This window comes from Micropterus dolomieu, linkage group LG20 (genome assembly GCF_021292245.1).
Source record: "Micropterus dolomieu isolate WLL.071019.BEF.003 ecotype Adirondacks linkage group LG20, ASM2129224v1, whole genome shotgun sequence".
NCBI lineage: Eukaryota > Metazoa > Chordata > Actinopteri > Centrarchiformes > Centrarchidae > Micropterus > Micropterus dolomieu.
Window position 1 is genome coordinate 2,965,597 of NC_060169.1, and position 12,832 is coordinate 2,978,428.

At 40.1% G+C, this 12,832-nt stretch overlaps 1 protein-coding gene across 8 annotated transcripts in view; it reads right to left on the reverse strand.

Annotated features, from left to right (window-relative positions):
• The window catches only part of LOC123959159 (multiple epidermal growth factor-like domains protein 11), a 119,204-nt gene that overhangs the window by 66,233 nt on the left and 40,139 nt on the right, over positions 1–12,832 (reverse strand). For all 8 annotated transcript variants that reach the window (XR_006822238.1, XM_046033066.1, XM_046033073.1 and 5 more), the window contains 3 exons: positions 4,483–4,729; positions 3,280–3,400; positions 2,211–2,347 (listed from right to left, as the gene is read on the reverse strand). Coding sequence is in view for 7 of the 8 variants with exons in the window: in XM_046033066.1 (XP_045889022.1) it covers positions 2,211–2,347; positions 3,280–3,400; positions 4,483–4,729 (505 nt within the window). In the remaining variant the exon portion in view is untranslated. The remainder of the gene's footprint in view (positions 1–2,210; positions 2,348–3,279; positions 3,401–4,482; positions 4,730–12,832) is intronic.

The window sequence follows — 12,832 nt, forward strand, 5'->3', positions numbered from 1 at the left end:
TGGTTGGGTTTAGGTACTAAAAGTACTTGGTTGGGTTTAGGTACTAAAAGTACTTGGTTGTTGGGTTGAGGCACCAAAAGTACTTGGTTGGGTTTAGGTACTAAAAGTACTTGGTTGTTGGGTTTAGGTACTAAAAGTACTTGGTTGTTGGGTTGAGGCACCAAAAGTACTTGGTTGGGTTTAGGTACTAAAAGTACTTGGTTGTTGGGTTTAGGCACCAAAAGTACTAGGTTGGGTTTAGGTACTAAAAGTACTTGGTTGTTGGGTTTAGGCACCAAAAGTACTTGGTTGGGTTTAGGTACTAAAAGTACTTGGTTGTTGGGTTTAGGCACCAAAAGTACTAGGTTGGGTTTAGGTACTAAAAGTACTTGGTTGTTGGGTTTAGGCACCAAAAGTACTTGGTTGGGTTTAGGTACTAAAAGTACTTGGTTGTTGGGTTGAGGCACCAAAAGTACTTGGTTGGGTTTAGGTACTAAAAGTACTTGGTTGTTGGTTTAGGTACTAAAAGTACTTGGTTATGGTTTAGGTACTAAAAGTACTTGGTTATGGTTTAGGTACTAAAAGTACTTGGTTGTGTTTAGGTACTAAAAGTACTTGGTTATGGTTTAGGTACTAAAAGTACTTGGTTATGGTTTAGGTACTAAAAGTACTTGGTTATGGTTTAGGTACTAAAAGTACTTGGTTATGGTTTAGGTACTAAAAGTACTTGGTTATGGTTTAGGTACTAAAAGTACTTGGTTATGGTTAGGAAAACATTGTCGTTTGGGTGTAGTCACAGAATCTGATAGATAACAGATTTTGGTGTTACAGGTGTGTCCCGGTACGTTAAAGAGTAAAATGTAACAAAAGCACAAACGGCTTTTATATTGTGAGAAATCACAAGAAGTCATCCCTCTTATCAGCGCTAGCTTCGTAGCGGAGCATTCAGGCGCAGTCAAATGAACGCAGCAGCTGGTCTCTAAGGCCCCATCCACACTACTGCGTTTTTGAATTAAAACGGAGACCTTTTGCTACGTTTGCACCTCCCGTCCAGACTACAACGATGAAAACGAAGACCTAAAACGGAGAAGTTTGGAAACGCTGCCGACCCCGTTTTGCGTTTCAAAGCTCCTAAAGCTCCTAAATATTCTGTAACGTGCAAATAACACTCATCTGCCTAGACTTGTACTGTGCATGTCGCCGTTTACTTTGCAACAACTCCCAGTCTGTTTTCTGCCGCCACACTCCCGTGTTACATTCAGTAACAGTCCCAGCTCCTTATTGATCCATGCAACAAAAAAAAAACCTGGTCTGATGTTTTCTCTGCATTTATTTATCGCCAAATCTTTTGTAACTACGGAATAGACCATCTGCTTCATGTTTACACCAGCACGCGCATGCCCAGTGCACCTGAACGGGTCCTAGATGTCGTTTGTAGACGGAGATCAACTCCAAAACGCAGCGGAAACGCCGGTGTGTATTCGTTTTAATTCTCCGTTTGTAAACTAAAACGGAGTAGTGTGGATGGGGTGCCTAAATCCAACGCTAGCTGCATGTGTAAAATACAGCGGCTGGACCCCCCCAATTCTGATCATTTTGGCGCTGGTTGTTTTCCTTTGGCGCTCGCTTAAAACCTCTTTCCCGGGCGCCAAAAATTCCTCTATGCAGGAAAAACCTGTACTCTTTATAATACAATTATTGACGGAGACCCAACAGTTCCCACCATGAGCAGCACTTGGTCAGGAGCGTAGCACAAAATTCTGGACTCATAGGCATCCTCGATGGGCCCCTCCCAACATCCATGGCTATTCAGTCTAGTATCTCTGAGGGCCTCACATGAGGGCCCAACATGTTCAATCCCCTTTTCTCCTACGCCCTACGCCTACGCCCCTGCACTTGGCCACAGTGGCAAGAAAAACTCCCTTTTAACGGGCAGAAACCTCGAGCAGACTCAGGGTGGGTGTGAGAGAGCTAGAGAGGGGGAGGGAGTGAGAGAGAGAGCAGGAAGAAAGAAAACACACACTAGCCCAACACATAGAGATGTAAAATAACAGTAGTGGTAGCAGTAATAATACAAATATCAATAAAAATGAATAATAGTGATAATAATGATAGCAATATCCAACTGTGTGTCTTTCTCCCTGCTGAATCATTCTTTGCATCTGCAGCAAATACTAATTTCCCTGAAGGTTCTGATAAAGTTAAAAGATAAAGTAATCTTCTGGTCACACCTCTCTCCGATGTAGCCGGCAGTGCACTGGCACTGGCCGCTGATGTGGTCACACAGGCCTCCGTTGCGACATGTGCACTCCTGAGAGCAGTTAATGCCAAATGATCCGAACGAACACGGCTGTGCGCAGACCGGACCCTGCGGAGGAAGATCACATGACCATCGTGTTTACATGCACATCAGACATGTGAATGCAAAGTGTTTATACCATACGCTCACTAAATTGATTTAACTGAGCTAAAAGTTTATAGGGAAAAGTTTGAAAGTTTAAATGTTGACTTCTCAGATCTAAGAAAAATACTTTGCTCTGGTTTATGACCTTAGTCTTAACTAGAACAGTGAAAATAAAGGAACATAAATGACTTTATAGAGCACATAATCCTCCATCTGAAGATATAAATCTAAAATCACAGATATATGCGTAATAACTCTAACTAGAGTAACTAGAGCTGGATGTCATTTGAAATGTTTTGAAACAGATGCCAGCAGATCGTCTCAGAGCCGATACCAAAATTATTTGAGGAAAATGGTTTTCGAGAAAACTCTTGTTCTTGTTAACACAATTAGCTGTACGAAAACCAACTTAACCAAACTAGTCTTAAATTGTCTAAAATAGCCAAATCATGATTAAGATCAGGAAAATCTAACATCTGATCAAATAATAAGTTAACAAAACTTTTGACCCAGCTGCCAAGCTTTATTTCGGCAAGGTTTTTTCTTTATATTGTGCTATTTCGAACTCAAAATCAAAGCATCATGATTTGATACTCATCCTAAACTGTAATTATCAGCAAGTTGTTTATTTATAAAATCTTCTGTTATAATAATGAAAATGTCAAAATCAAGTTGTAAATTTTTTGCTCGAGTCTGAGCAGGTGCAGTGTGGTGACTATAGTCCTTCTTCCTTTTTCCGAAGAGATTCCTAAATATGAGTGGCCCTTGATGATACTAAATGCCCTTAAGGAAGCTTTTCCAGCCTAAAAGCTTTGGGCTTTAATAGTCCTTATTAGCTGAGCTCCAATAGACATGCACATTAGTTGGTTCTGTTGTGGATGTGCAGCGGGTCGTACCACCCAGCCGGCGGGACAGGAGCACTCCCCGGTGACGTGATGGCACGTTCCTCCGTTCTGACAGGGACAGCGCTGTTCGCACAGGGAGCCGTGTTTACCTGGAGGACAAGGCTCCTCACAGCTGGAGGGGGAAAAGAAACAGAAGAAGAAGCAGGTGTTTATGTTGAGACGTGATGTGACATTTCATAGTGAGGCATCTAATCACCAGTGTTGGGCAATCAGGATGAAGTGACAGCAGCCTCTCTCTCGCAAACACACAGCCTACAGAAATCAGCAACAGGAAATAGCGTTACTCTTTTACTCATGGATTTGTGCAAATGCAAAACAGGAATAAAAAAAAAACCTTGTCAGTGCAAAGTCTTTTTATTGAGAGAGCTCACAGTTAGGACAACAAATATTACTAAGAAAGAAAGAAATGCTATATAACCTCTGCTGGATTCTTAATGCACCAACTCTAGTTGAAATCACGCTTATTTTTCTTGATAGAGACTGATAGCTTTCCTACAAAGAGCCTTCTGCTTCACTACCTTGTATTTGACTGATGACCAATTCTAGCGTCTTTTTAGAAGAATACAGTAAAAAGATAAAAACAGATTAAAGAGAAGCTGAAGTACTGCCCCCTTAGGTCACATGTAAGAGACACACCTTGTTGGTTACCTGGTGTTTGCTAAAAAAAATTAGGAGGAAAGAGAATCAATTTTATTTTTTTCCACTAAAAAAAGAAGGTTGTTTTGTCTCGAGTGTGTTTACTTCCCTTTCTACATCACTATCCAGCTGTGTTGCCTTTTGGAGCATTTGCTGTTTAACAGATTTTAAAATTTCTTTTTAAAAAATAAATAAATTACTGCTTGGTATATTTCTTTAATATATTACTTCTTTATTTTTTTTTAAATACGTCTGTTAATGTAATAAAACCTACTAATGTAGAATATATGTAATAAATGTCATTTTGATTTAGGCTTTCCTTAATAATGTATTACACAGATAAATTATTACATTCAGTAGTTGTAAAATATTCCTTTTGGCTTAACTTCAAAGTTCAACTTCACTATTAAAATTTTTGGGAAATAACTGCATCTCTCAATCATATGTGAAATAAGGCAAAAGCCCTTAAACACATGTTCTGTTGAGAATTCAGAGGGGGCTTCAGAGTGACAGAGATGCATCACGTCCAGCAGCATAAACAGCCAAAAAGCTACTCACAAGGCCCCGGTGTATCCGGGCGCACAGAGGCACTCGCCAGTCTGATGGTGGCATGTGGCGCCATTGAGGCACTGGCACTCCAGCAGGCAGTCCTTGCCGTAGAAGCTGGGGTCGCAGGGCTCCTCGCAGCGCCAGCCCTGGTAGCCGTCGGTGCAGACGCAGGCTCCGGTTATCGGGTTACATTTGGCCCCGTTCCGGCACTGACAGCGGTTACTGCAGTGGGGCCCCCAGAAGTCACTCTCACAGCCTGGACAGGGGAGGAGGGAATGAGTCAACGCCTGATTTAAAACTGTGTAATCATCAATATCTGCATGAGTCATGATGCCTGAGACTGTGGAGGATTCATGGACATCTGAAGTAATCATGGGAGTGTTTACACGAGGAGAGGAGAGTCGAAAGGCGAGGTGAGGTCAGGTGAGAGAAGACGAGGAGGAAAGAGAAGTGAAGTAAAGAGAGCAGGACCCACATTTATCAAACCTCTAAGAATTACAGTCAGTAAAGCTCCAGAAGTGAGAAATAAGCAGGAGCAGCCAATCAGAGACAAGGATTTGACCTCCGTCCTTACATTGTACTCGTGTTATTAATGTAACGTGTTATTCTGCAAAAATATATGTGATTAAATTACTTTAAAATTGTTTAATTATTTTTCCATAACTTCTTTAGCGGCAATTAACATGTGAATCAATTAACAATCTAAAGTATTTGTTATGTGTAAGTGGGGTTTGTTATATAAAGATTAAATAAAAGAACAAAAAGGAAAACAAACTTTTGCAGGAAAGAAATTCTGCTGCTGGTAGACACATTAACAAGTGCAAACAATGAAGATTCATGGACAGTGACTGCAAACAAAAAATATATGCACCCGTGATAAAAACATGTCAAATAAATAAATAAATGCAACCTGTAAGCTAAAGCTACCCTATTTTAAATTACACATGTTAGGATGATATTTTGTCCAATCCCTCCAGAACAGGTCTCAAAAGATGCTTTCCGAACGTCTCAAAGGTCATTCTATTTTTAACCAAATTAAGAGACCTCTGGAGTAAAGTGAAGGGTTTTTATGTTTATCTTACAGTTAAGTTTGTTTGGTCCTTAAAGAAAAAGTATTGTACTTGGACAGTTAAAAGACAGCTATTGGTACTGCAGACAAACAGATCAGATATCACCACAACTAAGTATTGGTCTCAGTCTTCATGAATAATGACAGAAATAAATACATTTCATAGCAGTTTAACCAACACCGTGACACTGTCATCACTTCCCTGATGGCAGCGCAGGGTGTAAATCTGCATACTGTCAGCTCTAAATGTCAGCGAGGGGCGACAGGCTGAAAAGTTCTAATCTGCAGTTTCCATAAAGCATGCGACGTTACATCTGTAAACTCTATACAGCACGTCGATGTTTACCAGCCCAGCTGGTCTGTGATCTCTTCATACCAAGAGATACCTAAGTGCTGGCATCTTTAGTTATATAGTAAGTTTAAAACTATAAACACACTTACACTGCAGCACAACAATCGGTTTTTTTTTAAAGTTTCAGTTAATCTGATGCTTTGGAGAAGAGAAATCTGCAGTCTTGGTGCAGCTGCAGCAAAAATCCTGTTGCTGATGTTGGTTTGCTCGTGGAAAAATTCCCCTCTCTTACCTTTTCAGATGAATCAATTACTAACTATACTAATTACTCCCTGAGAAAAGTAATTAGTTCCTCAATTTTTTTCATACATTTTGCCTAAAACTACTGTGGCAGCAACCCCAGACTATTTCTAACAAGACTTTTTACCTACATTTCCTAGGAGTTTGCTGGCTTCTTCAGACGTGCTCTATAATTCATTTTCCAACAAGACTTGAAGGCCAAATATCTTTTAGATCAGTGGCTGTATTGTCAGTGCTGCACGACTGCTATATATGTCAGAGGTCGCACGCCTTTTGGAGCAACTAGGGGTTAAGTGTCTTGCTCAGGGACACAATTGTGTCTCACAGTGGGTCTCTCACACTACAGACATGTGTCTTATCCACTGTACCATCACCAACCCCTTCATATTTTGCCGTTAACTTTTCAATTTGTCACTTCCTTATGCTGGTAAAGAGCTCATGTCTGGCAAACTGAAAGAATCTATAGAATGTAATCCAATGGAGATAAATGGCACCTCTGTGGAATAACTCACTTTTGTAGCTGACTCTGTCTGCTGTATTTCTTTTTACATAAACCTTTTGTGTATGTAGCTTCGACTTGGCTAAAAATAAACCATCTGGGTTCAGTGCTTCCCAAAACTGCGTCAAAGTGATAGTCACCTCTTACCCCACACATGTTCATTTGAACTAGGAGCTGGTTACTTCAGTCATTTAGTGCCATTAGTACTATCTATAGACAGCAGACCAACCCAGACTAAGTGCTAGTCGGATTGTTTGACCTCGTCTGAAACCTTCACCACCGACACCTTTCTGTCGACTGGAAGGGCTGCGTCCGGCAATTTCTGCAACTTTCTGAAACCGACAATCTCTGCAGACGTGATCTCTCTTGAGCCCTCTTCTTTCATTCTTTACACAACCCATTTTTTAAATTTTTCATGTGATAAAGCGAGTCCAACATTATGAATCGTCGTACAAACTAGTTCCTTCGAAGCATGTTGAGGCCCTGAGGCAGGACGCACCTGAATGCAACTGTTTCATGTGAGTGCTATATTAAGACTCAAATATTGCTCAACATTTATCATGACATGATAACAGCTCCGAACAGCACACCACAAACGTCAGCCTGCAGTGGTGACACGCAGCGTGATGGATGCAGGAACCTGTGCAGTTTCCTCCAAACAGCACCACAGTCGTTAAGCGTTTAGCATTTTAATTCTCTCAGCGTCTGCACCCACAGTATTTTGCTGAATACAGTGGAACTACCATGGGACAACGGATTAGGGGTTGCTATTTGTCCTATATTCTAACGGACCATTATTTACAAAAATGAAATCTACATATTACCGGGCACAGTTATTTTCAGCCTTTTTAGTCTTCTAACTACACGAGTGGAATGTTTTTCGATAAGAAATCCTTTCTTTAAGGTGTGTGCATCCTTTATAAACACTGATGAGTGGGTTCAACACATTCTGAGGTCCGTATTCAGAGAATCCATCACAGGTCTGTAAGTGGATGAATTGCTGGTATAAATCAGAATCCGAAGACTTTAAATGAAAACAAGCACAAAAGACGGAACATTTCATTGTATATTACATCATCTCAAGATAACATAAATCAAAGCGCTATTATCTTTTTGATATATGCTCACGGGGTGAGCTGCACTCCCGCAGAAGGGACGTAAAGTACCCAGAGTGCCAAGAGCTCTGAATAAATAGCCATAAGTTGAAAAGGAAGTGGAAGGAAAAACCCTGGAAATTGAGGTGAAACGAGCCTGAGAAGCGACAGGGAAAGTTGTCCAGACTTGGGGAACTTCTCCCCCTAAACGTGGGTGGTAGTTTTACAGAAATTATAGTGTTAAATGTTTCATCAGTAGTGTGGTGGACAGAGCTATGAGCAGACAAAGCATACATCAGACTCACACTCCCTCCCGCTCAATCTTTCTCTAATTTACTCTCTGTTTTCTGTGCATCTCTCAGTTCCTCCTGCTCTCCCTCTTTTTCTCCTCCTCCTCCAGTCTCTCTCTCTCTCAGAGAGGGGAGTTCTCTTTATTTCTCTTAACTAGCGAGCCAGCATAGTGAAATCCTTTATCCTCTCACAGCCTCAATTATTCAGCAGCAAAGAGTCCAAATCAAGTGACTAATGACTTTGATCAAGAGTAGCTCGCTGGCACTAAGCAGAACTTTCTGCACTAAATTAAGAGCTGCATAATATACTTTGGCATGGGCTAACTCTTTAAGGAATATTTCTAGGTTTGTCTATGGCGTTGTCGCTCTTTCCCAATAATAAAATCTGAGCCTGCTCAGGAGGTTTGGCTCTTTTTTCACACCTTCCATTCTTAACCTAGCGCTTTATTTTGGTGGCAGTCTCTTGAATCCATGCTGCTCTGGTCCAACAGGCTCTCAGAGGCTGTTGTCAAGAAGAAATTACAGGAATAGTTAGAAATTTGGGGGAATATGCTCATTTTCTGCAACTGCATTTTCTGCTGTTGAAATAAATGTATCATTATTATATTATTAATATTATTATTTGTGAGTACAGTTTGCTGTTGAAAGGTATATTTTCTTGTTTTTCTGGTCTGTCTTTCATGAATTACTGCCCAAGGACAACGTGACATGAGATCCAGATATTTCCTGCTACACCAGGGTTTGATAGCTGACAGTCAGGTTTTAATGTGAGTGGCTCAAAATCAAAAAGGGCTTCACCTTAGAGCTGCATCTTCGAACCACTCCCACTTTTTTTGGGACTGGAAAGAAGCTCTTCATGTTAATATCTAACATCATATTTGTTCTGTCAACCTGCACTTAAAAGCAGGTCAGCTGTGTACAGTGAGAGGACAAAGACATGCATCTGCAGCCGTTTTTTTTATTTTCCTGTGCAAAACCCTTCACAAAAGATTGTGACGCGCATTCCGAAAAACTCGAGGACAGCTTGGCTATTTCAAGAAGTGTTTATGGTACAGTAATATTTCCAAAGCTGAATTCAAAAGAAACGTAATGAATGATTTTACCGCATGACTGAAGGCGAGCAAACTGTTTGTACAGCAGGGCCAGGGGTGGACAGGGGAACGATTTTCAAATTAATATTTACTCATTCTAATGATGGAGAGCTGGCTTTATTCTTCAGACTCACACATACTGAAATATTGATAATTTAAACTTCTTTTTCAATGCAGGATCTAATAAGAAGATCCATGAACATTCCTCCTATACGCAGGACAAGAATCATAATGACATTCCTTTGTTTTCCCTTTTACCATGTGAATCCTTACTTTCTATCTGCATTTCCTGGCCAGCATTTAACACGAGAGGTTATTCACGACATCTGAACAAGAGGGGAGGACAACTATAGGCGATTTAAAACTCTTTAAATGAAAAAAAGAAGAAATCAGGTTGTATAATTCACTCTGGCAGAAAAAATCCAGACAAAAAAAACAGACTTTTAGGTTCGGATGAAGCTAAAACAAACCCTGTTGCACAAGCTAAGAGACTCCATTATAAGTCAGACAACGAAACACAAAAGATACAGCCTCACATCCACTTTAGTCTGTCTCTTGGTGAGCACAGATAAAACCACATTATCACCACTTACGTACATTAAGGCTGATGTTGAGTCAGGGTGTACTGTTTTTATATATATATATATATCTATATATATTTCCAGTGGGAATTGCTAAAAGAGATTGTCTGATGACTTTAACTGCCAGACATACAGCAGAAGTTTAAGTTTAAGCAGGTAGAAACAACTAACCTGACTCTCTTTAAAGTTAAAAAATACGCTAATACAACAATTTTTTTATGTGCTACAACTTCTTCTACAGATGAACAGAAGTGTTTTCGTCTGCCCAGCACTTCTGTGCAGTGTCTCCTCCGCCTGGCAACCTCAGGACAAACATGAGAGTGGTATTGATTTTCTCATCTAACTCTTTGCAAGAAATAGTCCCCCAAAAGTCGGCCACATTAAACGGCAAAGCGGCAGTCAGATGTTTGTAGCTGCCCTCCATACTGTAACTTTCCAAAACCAACAGCTATAAACACTTTTGCCTGTAGTTGTCTTTGGGCAGCACGTCATGAGAAACTATACTCAGCAAATCTGGGTATCTGGTGTGGCCCTGTGGTTCGGTACAGGTGCTGTTACATGTGGTCTGCCACTGAGAGAACGATCGGCTGTCCTTCCTGTCTCCTTGTAGCGCTTTCTTGGGCATCTCACATAACGGACATTGCAATTTATATCCCTGGCCACATTTGCAGTCCTCGTGCCTCCTTGCAGCATGCCTAAGGCACGTTCATGCAGATGAGCAGGAACCCTGGGCGTCTTTCTTTTGGTGTTTTTCAGAGAGAGGTCTCTTTAGGGTTTAAGTTTTTATAACTGTGACCTTAATTGTAACCGTCTGTACGCTGTTCCACAGGTGCATGTTCAGCGATTGTTTTTGGTTCATTGAGCAAGCACGGAAAACACTGTTTACACCCTTAACAATAAAGATCTGTAAAGTTATTTGGTATTTACAGAATTATCTTTAAAATACAGTGTCCTGAAAAAGGGACGTTTCTTCTTTTCCTGAGTTTAGTTTGTTTCAAGTGTACCTTCTTAAGCCAGGATTTACAAGAGCAACAGTACTCATTTCTAGCAATAATTAGCAATAGTATTTTATTATTTTATTTTAAAGAATATTTTCTATCACATGATTAATAATTTGGGTAAACGGCTGCATATAAAATCATCCCACTTTACATTAGGTTTTATTTCACTCTGACTGGCGAGCTCTACTGTAAGTAACGTCCTCCCACAGTGAGCAGGCAGTGAAGCACTATGTGAACTAGCTGAAGCTAAAATCAAGGAAATAAAATATTCTTTTGTGTGAATATGATTAGTTACAGACAGATATAGCTAATAAAGCTACGCAGCAGTTAGTAGTGATGAATTTACTTGTTTCATGACAACAATAAAACCAGTATTTCTCTATAGAGTTTAGTTGAAACCAGTTGAGCTGCAGATGATTTTAGTAGAAACCAAAGGTTCGGACATATGTTGAGACTGACTCTGACATTTAAACATATTTTTATTGCAAAAAATATAGCTAAATGTCAAATCACTTTATGGCCTGCACACATGGTGGGAGACAGACTAAAGAAGGGGAAAGTCAGAAACACCTAATGCCTGTTTAGTTCTAAGGTCACACATAATGTTTCACAAGTAAGTACTTTAAGGTAAGAACATTCAGACTGACGGCAACGTGAGAGGACACGAAAGACGTTTTACATGCTGACATTAGAAACCTGGCTACACATACAGACGGCCAAGATATCTGATTTTCTTTTAAAACACACTGAGTTTGTGAGTTTTCTTACAAGGCAGTCCCATAAGGAGCTTTGCATCTTGTTTATACATGCAAAGTAGCAGCCCACACAGGAGTTCACCACTTGGCTTCTTTATCTGAAAGTGCATTCATACCTCTGGGAGCCAAAAGCACTGACAGCGACAACACTCTTATAGTTCTCAATATGAATCCATCACATGTAACGTTGCTGTGTACAGTTGTAAATAGTGCAACCCATTTATATATTTTAAAATATCCAAGAGGAACTGTAATTCTGTCAGATCTTTATACATTCAGCATAATAAGCTTATAATACATTATGTGCTAACCGGATTAGGCAATATCTTTAGTTATTTTTCCAACTAAATTTGAAGTACATGATATGATTTGGCACCACTATTTTACCATTATTTTGAATTGTATTATATTGCATTATATAGGCCTGTGAAGTGCTTTAGGTAATGTCCACACACACGCTGTGCACGGCTGATTGATGTTGTCATTAAATAGTCTGCTGCACCTACTTTAAATGCTGTTCTCTCTTGTCTCTCCAGCCATTCGTAAAAACAAACAAACAAACAAAAAAAAAAAAACTCAAGGGTTTCACTGTACCGCTTTTTCATGACACAGGCAAAAGTTATGCAAATGTAATAATCATTCATTAGTCACTATCAGGTGGAAGTCAGCTGGTTGAGTCGCTTTGCTATGTGGCCTGAACAAAAAATATTTCAATATGCAATTCTGGGCTGTAATCATTAGTGTGTGCAGAGATCTGTTTTCCTATTCCTTTTATTTATCCAGAAAATTCTACTGAGTATGGTCCTTAGTAGCATCCTGCTTCACATTTTCAGACACTTCCAACACCAGTGCAGCCGGTCCTGTGCTGTACAAATACAATCCTCTGTTGCTGAGCTACTACAGGTGGATACATGCCTTGCTGGCAGACTCCTCAGTAGTAGTCGCTCAGGGATGGGCAGCTTGTCTCAAACTCTTTCCCCCTCGTAGGCAAACTTCTAGCACAAACACAAAGTTGAGAACCAATCTGCTGTTTCTAGCCAGTACGAGAAAACACAAAACCTCTGCAGCATTAAATTAATATTGAAAACTTTCTATTCTGCCCCCACTGACATCTGCATGATGAGTGTTTTTCATTAATCAAACCTGCTTATGTTCGCCAGTCAATAATACAGTCACAGGGTGGGCGACAGGGTTACAGCGATTAACTGCGTGAAATAAAAAAAACAAACAAAACTAAGCTCTGCATTCAAATGTGTCCATTCACAAGAGCAGAAAAAAACACCTGCAATTGAATTACCTGCTTTTGTGTGGCTCTTGACTGTTTTTTATTTTCTGGCTGATTGAATCAGAATTAAAGTGGGGGGGGACAAGTAAAAACACAATACTC